At 56.9% G+C, this 8551-nt stretch overlaps 1 protein-coding gene across 1 annotated transcript in view; it reads left to right on the plus strand.

Annotated features, from left to right (window-relative positions):
- Positions 1-8551, plus strand: part of CSNK1G2 (casein kinase 1 gamma 2) — a 42625-nt gene that overhangs the window by 24243 nt on the left and 9831 nt on the right. The window contains exon 2 of the mRNA XM_084276348.1: positions 3981-4480. Coding sequence (XP_084132474.1) covers positions 4294-4480 — 187 coding nt within the window. The 5' untranslated portion in view covers positions 3981-4293. The remainder of the gene's footprint in view (positions 1-3980; positions 4481-8551) is intronic.

Raw genomic sequence — 8551 nt, forward strand, 5'->3', positions numbered from 1 at the left:
CAGTCCAAGTCCCAACTCTTGCAGACAAGGGGTAGCACTGGAATTGCAGCTTGACCTTTTTTCTAAAAAGGCAAACAACCCCCCACCCCAATCCCCCCTTCTCACCCTCACTAAACCCTTGTAAATATGACTGGGGCAGACCTGGTGTGCTTAAAACCTGGTGGCAAATAGAAACCTAATACTTCAACAAAATCCACGTGACCCCTTTCTTTGGGTTTACAGTTGATGGCTTGAGTTTGGTTTTGCCCCCTTTGTGGTGCTTTCAGTGGCTCTGTTTCCAGGAGGTACTTAAGTCACTTGTGCTTGTCTGCAGGGTTTTTTTTTTCATTTTCAGGTTCCCTGGCTTGAAGCACTTGCCTTGCAAACTCTGCAGGGCAGTGCTTGTTTGTTTTAAGACCACAGCTTGCTTTGGGATTTCTTCTACCAAACTTCAGGCCAATTTAGGTTTTTTTCTTACTCACCCCCTTTCCTTCCCCCCAGAGACAGGGAAAGTCCCCTCTTGCATCGAATTTGATACCAAGCCAACCTGGTATCAGACTAGAAGGTGTTTTTCTGAGGCTGTTTGCCTTGATGGTACCCTCTGGGTGAGGATTCCTGACCAAAACACAACCATGTGCTGTCAGTGTTCCCAGGGGTGTTTTCCCTGCAGTGCTGCAGCCCTGGGGGTGGTGGGATGGGGTAGGTCTGGGTCCTTGTAGCCCATCCAGAGGCTGCTGTACTTAAACAAACATGAATTTCTGCAGGGCAGCTTGCTCCTGAGCAGTGGGAGTCCTGGGATTTCACTAAAGGTTTCTGTTTCTAATTAGCTTGTTCTCAATTTTAAAGGCCAGAGATCTCTTTATGGCACAGAGTGGAAAACCTGACCAGGCACTGACACCACACAGAGAGGCAGCTCCTCCTCCTGTACCCAGGTGCAGGGCACCATCACCTCTCCTTGCTGCTCTTTGGATGTGAGAATAGATTCCTGCCATCCCTCAGCTCCCTGTGGGAGGCTGTGGGCAGAGTCTGGAGGAGAGTTCCTGGCCCTGGCCTGACTCACAGGGATGTGGCTCAGTGACTCCCCACTGGCTTTGGGGAAGGGGGAATTTCAGGGCCCTGGTGTGGGGGGCAATGCCCTGGCCCAGCTACCTGACACACAGGGGTTTGTGCCAGCATTTGGGCCAGGGGAAGACAGTGTGGTCTCCTAGTGCCTGCAGGAAACACTATTATTATTTTACCTTCTGTTAGGGCTCTGTCCTGCTCCATTGTCTGAAATTCCCTTGCAGAGACTGACCCATAACTCTTAAAAATAATGAAAAAACCCCCACGTAGAGACTGGAGCTGCCTTGGCCTTGGCTGTCAGCCACCTGACTGTGCAAACAGGCTGGGCCTGAAACCCCCCCACCCCTGGGACTGAACATAAAGGTCTGATTGAAAACAAAACTGGGCTCTGAAGCAGCATGGCCTGCACAGTGCTGGTTGCCTTCCCTCCCCTGGTGTGTGGCCAGAACCACGACTGGGGAAGGCGGCTCTCAGGGCCACACCATGCTGCCTGCTCTGGGAGCTCGTGGGGGAAGTGGCTCCTTAGTGTCCTTGTGTGAAGCTGGTGGGAGAAGTGGGAGCTGGGAGGGAGAAGTGGGAGCTGGGTGGGAGGGCATCAGTGTGTGCTGAACCTGGGGCGGAAATGATGGGGGAAGCAAAGAATGGGCAGGATGTCACGTGTCAGCTGAGTGTGTGCTGGGGGCTGGGGGGAGAACAAAGCGCAGGGAAGCCCTGCTCTGCTGCTGCTCCCACCCTGCTTCCTGCTGGGATGGGATGGATACTGCTGGCTGCCAGGGGAAGGGAGCATCAGGGCAGGAGCCATCCTGTGGCTGCCCATCTTTGGAGAAGCTGGAAGGTTCTCAGTGCCTTGGTGTCCTTCAGCTGAGATGTGATGGTCTGCCAGGGGTGGCCTTGGAGGGCCAGGCTGCTGCTGTGCTCTGGGGGTGCTCCAGAGGTGTTGGCTTGGAGCATCAGGGGGAAGGAGGGGGTTCCCATCCAGTGTGACAGCCTTGCTCCCTGGTGCTTGACCAGGCAGCTCCCACCGATGTGCATCGGATCGGTGTCGTGCACCCATGGCAGCCCCCAGGGGCCTGGGTGGCACCTTTGGTGCCTGCAGCTCCAGCCCCTCCTGGAGAGCAGCGGTGTTTAGCTGGGATGCTGTGGACAGTGTGGTGGGCCCTGGTGAGGATTTGGTGTCAGGCAAGGGCTGGGAGCAGGGCAGTCCCAGGGAGCAGTTCCCCTGCCTGCAGACCCTTGTGTGGCCAGTCCTTCACCCATGCTGAGTGGCCTGGGTGACTCTTCCCTCTGTTGCCCTCAGACCTTCCTCCATTTCCCCCTCCTGCACTCTTTAGCACAAGAAGTCTTTTTTTGTTGTTGTTATTACTAACTATTGAGACCCAATGAAAAGCTTTAGGTGGCTTGGCCAAGCATCAGGCCATGCAGTGTGCTCATTTCCTGGGGTCAGAGCTCTGGTGGGCGGTGGGGTTTGCTTGTCTAACCCACAGGGAATGAGGCTGTGGCAGCAGGGGCACTTGGTGGGTGTTATGGGAGCCTGCAGAGGAGCAGAGGGAGCTGGGGAGAGGAGGGGCAAGGCTGGGCTGTCCCCCAAATTTGCTCACTTTGATACAGAAAGGGCTGGGCTGGGTGTAAAACCAGAGATAATGAATGTGGGGATGGGGGGAAAGCAAGACAGTTATCAACCTGTCTGTCTCTCAGGCGACCTCCCAGCATGTACCCAGCTCCTGCTTGACCCTTTGCACGTGTTTAGCTTCCTGGCTGTCCTGTTCCTGGCTCTGGCTGCTTCCCATGTGGACATCCCTTTGAGGAGGGTCTGAGCCCAGCCTTCCCCCAGGCAGCTGCAGTCGGGGTTGTGGATGGAGGGAGCGTGGTGCTCCCTTGGGAACCCGGCTCCTGGAACACAGAGCTGCTCATCCCATCCTGCTGGAAGGGACCAAGGGGGTCATTTGGGCTCAATGTTGGGCTGTACCCATGTGGATACAGTCAGCTGCCTATCAGGGAGTTTGTGCAGAGTCAGTGCCCTGGAGTCATGGCATAGTGTGGATTGGAAGGGACTTTGAAAGGTCATCTAGCAGGGGTGGTGGGCACATGGGAAGGAGCTCCCTGGTTTGAGGGGCTGAGCTGAGCCCTGCCCATTTGTCAGAGCTGAGGGGAACCCCAGGTTGTCCCACTGCCATCACGGGGCTTCCCACCAGCATTACTGGGAAGCTCAGGCCTGGGCAAGCTCTTGTCAGAGCTCTGAGTGGGGTCGTGTCCCTGTCCCCCCATCTCCTTGGAAATTCTGTCCTCTCCCACGTGTCTGGGTGCAGGACCAGTGACACAGAGGTCCTGGCCCAGCCACAACAGAGCTTAGTGCTGGGGGGAAGCGCTCTGACTCAGCTGCCCACAGCCTCTGGACCCGCAGGGACCCTCCCAGCAAGCGGCTGCCTGGGGAGAACATCCTCTTTTCTCTTCACAGGAACTGGTGTGCTGGGTGGGGTTTGCCCCATAACAGGGGTGCTTTACGTATGTCCCCCTCTCTCAGGGACTCTGACCAGGGGTAGCCTGGCCCTGAGCACCTTGGCTGGTGCCACCAAAGGTCTCCCTGCTGCCAGAAGCCTTTCCCTGTGGGGATCATGGTTCTCCTCAAGTGACTCTCCACTGGCTCCAACGTGGAGATGCTTGTGAAGAGCTTTACCTCAGGCTGTGGCCAGACTTGTGTTTACTGTTTTATGCCAGCATCTTAGATGTGGGGCACCCTGTGACCATCCTGATCACCCAGCATCTCCCACCTCTCCCTTTTGGCACCCCTTACCCTAATGGGAGTTGTCTGTAATGTTGAAGGTATTAAAGGGGCTCTGTAAGGCTGGGGGCAGGAGCCTGGAGCCCACAATCCCCTGTTACCTGTTGTCCTCTGCCTTGCTGTTAGCTCATGCTGATTTTTCTCCCTCTCCTTTCCACAGCTGGGTGACCAAGGAGCCACGCTGGGAGGACCCTCTCCACAGGATGTTCTCTCCACCAAAGAGCTCCATGTAACAGGCGACAATGACAATCCCCATGGGACCTTGGAAAGCACTAACGTTTCAGTAGCCCAGCACCTGTGGGTGGCCACTTATCCCTCCTTCTCCACACCCCACCCTCTCACTGCTCACCGTGATGGTGTATTGATCAAGAAGAGCAGCTCTGCTTCTTCTCTCCTCGCCCCTCCACTTTTGGCAGCTCTGGGATTTGTATGGCAGCAGCGTAACCGTGGAGAGGCCGGGGTATCACAAACTTATGGATTTTGATAAGAGAGGAGGGAAAGGGGAGCTGGAGGAAGGTAAAAGGATGTCCAAGACAGGTGGAGGAAGGAGCAGTCATGGAAGCCGGAGTGCTGGAACCAACTCGGGAGTCTTAATGGTGGGTCCCAACTTCCGGGTCGGCAAGAAGATCGGATGCGGCAATTTCGGGGAGCTCCGCCTAGGTGAGAAGGGCCTTCTTCTGTCCCCACCCTACCTCCTTCTACAGGGGGTGCCCTGCCATCTGCCTCCTGTGGCAGGAGGAGCTGGCACGTGCCTGTGAGTGGTCAGCACCAGTGGTGTTGGTGGGCTGTTCAGTGTGGAAGCGCTGCGTGTTCAGGTGGCCCTGGCTTCCTTCAGTTTCCTTTTCCCCAGCCTTTTCACACTGTGATGGATGTTAAGAAGCCCAGCCCAGCCCAAAGGATGGGCTGTCAGTGTTTCCCATCCCCTCCTTGTCCATGTTGCTCTTTGGGTTTGTCAGGGAGAGGGTTACGGTTCAGTCCTGTGTGTTGGAAGTGACAGTGGCCTGTGCCAGACCTGCGTGTGTGGGAACACTTGTGTTGCACAAGATCACAGGATCACAGGGGTTGGAAGGCACCTCCAGAGCCCATCAGGTCCAACCCCCCCTGCCAAAGCAGCTCCCCAGCTCATATTGCACAGGTCGGTGTCCAGACAGGGCTGGAATCTCTCCAGAGAAGGAGACTCCACACCCCCTGGGCAGCCTGTCCCAGGGCTCCCTCACCCTCACTGGGGAAAAGTTCTTCCTCTGCTCTAACTTGCAGCCATTGCCCCTTGTCCTGTTCCCACAGACACTGCAAAGGGGCTGCCCATTCCCCCTGCATCCCATACTGAAGATATTGATAAACATTCATAAGGTCCCCCCTTAGTCTTCTTCTCTCCAGGCTGAACAGCCCCAGCTCACTCAGCCAGCAGATCTCACCCCACTTGGGAATGGGGCACTGGCCTCGTGCTGCACTACCTGCCTCAGGAGAGGGGAGGAGGAGGTTTGGGGGGGGGGGGGGGGGGGGTGTGTTTGCTTTACTGGGGCAAACATCTGAGCAGGAGGGTCAGTATTTTGTCCTGGGTTAATTCTGTGGTGGCTGAGACTGGTTTTCAGAGGCTCTCCTGAAAATTTTTGCAGGGGGGAGAGAGAAAACTGAATAAAAGTCAAAGACTTGCCACAGCCCCTTTCCATGTAGAACCAAGCCTGTCAGGAAATGGTTCAAGCAAATTCCTGTTCAGAGGGTGGGTGGGTTGCTCCTCTCCCAAGGGCTCAGTGTGTCTCAGGAGGCTTTCAGGGGACTGCTAACTTGGGGTTGGCATGAGGTGGCAGAGTGAGGCCTGTCAGTGCCAGGCACCACTGCTGTGCTAGCAGCACAGTCGGGATGTCTCCAGGAATGCATGTTGGGGTCTCTGCCAGACTTGGAGTTGGCCTGGGCTGTGAGTGCCTTGGGAAGTGGCTTGAGCTCTAGGAAGAGGAGAGAGAGAGAGAGACGGTCCCCAGAGCTGGCAGGAACCTGTGGCAGCCGTGGGCCTTGGTGCTCTGTGATATTTTAAGCAGTGCCTTTTCAAACCCAGCTCTGAGCTAAACCTGCAGTAAACGTGGCCATCTCAGCAGGCTGGTGGTGTGCAGAAGGAGCAGGAGGGAGGAGGCTGTGGGGATGTGGCACTGGTGCCTCTTGGGCACCTTCACGGAGGGTGGGGTAAGTTTACCCACCTCGCTGTGCCACCTCTGCCTGTGGGGAGTTAAAGCTGGCTCTTCCCAGCCTGACAGACTGGCTGGTGCCAGGCTAACCCAGCCTGTCCCTGAACTCCCCAGTGGGATCACTGCTTAATTGCAGAGCTTGGGAAAGTTCTCTTTAAAACCCAGCCAAGTGGCTCCCGTGCTCCGCAGCAGAGGGCCTGGCTCTCCCCATGTTGGGATCCTTCCTGAGCCTTCCTCCAGCCCCAAGGAGAGTTATTTATGTATCCTACAGGAGAGGGATTTAGGGATTTTGCCACACCAAGCTGCTCCTTTCACTACCTGGGTAGATCTGGATGTCCCCTGGGGACAGGGCACCTGTAGCGCTCTGGGGGTGGGATAGGGGGAGAGGAGGAAAACCCAGACACTAACCAGAAAGGTCCAAAATGACCCCAAAGCACCTAGGGAGGATGCAATTCCCCTTCCCTCTGCTCTGCTGAGCTGCCTCAGAGCTGTGCTTGGAGCTGTGTGTGTTGCTGGGGGGTGTGTGTGTCCTCCCTGATGCTGTGTTCCAGAGCCTGGTGCTGCAGCAGGGCTGTGCTGTGGAGCTGCCCAGGGGCCCGGTGGGGGCTGTAAACTTTGCAAACCCTGGTTTCTTGGCTCACCCCTCTCCTGCAGCCAGGTGCATTCAACTTGAAGGGCAGCATGACTTAAAAAGCAGCATCAGCATTTTACTGAGGGGAAAAATTGGTGGGGGGTGGAGGTCCTCATGGGCTGTATGAGCCAGGAGCAGTTTCCTCCAACCACTGGGCAGGAGCCATGTCCCAGCTCAACGCTCTTACGACAGTGCTGGGGACATCCCTGAGTGCTCCTGAGCTCTTGGCCCTGGCCTGCATCCTCCCAGCTGTTTGCAGGGATGTGGCTGCAGACACTTTGCAGGGAGCTGCCTTCAGAGATGCAGGCTGACCCGAGCACCATCGCGACACCCGTCTGTCCCCGGCTCCACGGAGATCTCCACGGGTGGTGAAGGGCTCAACTGCTTGTGAAAGGCCACTGGGTGGTGGGGGTCACAAGCCCACCACATGCTGGAGGAGGCTCATGGGTGTCTTTGGAGGCTGTGGGAGAGAAGAGCCCTTGTGCTGCCTGCTTCTCTTGCCTCCCTCCCTAGCTAACAGCTCACGCTTTTGTTTCTCCCTCTTGGTCTTTCAGAGACTCCTCTGGTGGAAGGACTTTTTAAAACGTTTGATGGTGTTAAACCCCAGTGCTCCAAGGAGCTGTCATGGCCTGGGCTTGACAGAGCCTGTGCTGCTGCTGCTGTGCTTGCTGGGCTGCCTTTGCACAGAGCTGCCTTCTGCTCTGCATCTCCCTGGGTCCAGAGGAGCCAAACTGCCAGTCCCAGCGCTCAGGCAGGACTCCTGCTCCTGCCACAGGCAGGACCACAGCGTGTGGTGGCTCCTGGCCCTGGCAGTGCTGTGCTGGTGCTGTGCCACAGCCAGGGGCAGGAGGAGATGCTTGGATGGGACCCTGGTCGGGCGGCTGGCACAGAGCCCGGCTGCCGTGATGTGCCGGGGCAGGTGCTGGAGCCCGTGGCTGCCAGCCCTGCCTGGGGAGGGGAGGTTTGGGGGTTAGCACAGGGGTAAGAGAGAGCCAGATCCAGTGTTGAAATGCAGTACAGACACTGGGGCTGGCTGCTCCCTGCATGGGCAGGTGGGTGGCAGCCTCTGCCTGCCTCTGATGGGATGTGCTGTGTCTTGCAGGTGCTGGCAGCTGGCTTTGGAGGCATCGCTGGTGCTGAGCTGGGCAGGGGCCTCTGCAAACACAAATATTTGCTTTCTGCTGCCTCTCTTGCCACTTTCCTCTATCAAAAGCAGCTTCTCTGAACCCTGCTTGAGGCCTCCCCTGGGGCAATCCCTGGACTCCCAACATATTTTAGGTGTTAAAAGTTGTTATCTTGGCAGCTCCACACAGCAGGCAGCGTGGGGGCAGCTGTGGGAGCTGCTCCAGAAGCTCCTGGAGCTGAGGTTTCCTTGGCATGGGCCAGGCCCTGCCAGGGGAAGGAGCCCCCAGCCCTGCCTCCTTGCACTCTTGCTGCTTCTTCCTGTTGCTTTTTGGGGTTTCTTTCTCATGACAGCCTGGTTATGCTCCTTGCACCTTTGGGAAGAGGATAGTGCTTGTTAGGCAGCAGCAATGAGCCGTAGTGTTTCTGCCTCCCCATCCTTTCCATCAGCTTTGTCCAAGCCCTCCAGTTGCTGGAGGAAAGGATGAACCAGGGGGGTTTCAAATAATTTGGAGTTGTTTTTTTGGGCTGGAAGAGAGCTGCCAGCTCCTAGTGCTTCTGCTTGTAGCTGTCCCTGCCGTTGAGCCATGGGAGGGCCAGCATGGTGGGGACAGGCAGACCCTCTGAGCACAGCCTTGCTTGCTGGGGACACCCCTGCCTGCTCCCTTTCTCCCCCCACTCCTGTGCTGGGCTGGTTTGTGGTGCCCCTTGGCAGGGTGCTTTTTCCCTTCTTCAGACCCATCCTAACCTCCTGAAGAATGCAGCTGGGAGTTTCCTGGTTGCATGGTGCTGCCCTGA

This window comes from Gallinula chloropus (genome assembly GCF_964237585.1).
Source record: "Gallinula chloropus genome assembly, chromosome: 28".
Classification (NCBI taxonomy): domain Eukaryota; kingdom Metazoa; phylum Chordata; class Aves; order Gruiformes; family Rallidae; genus Gallinula; species Gallinula chloropus.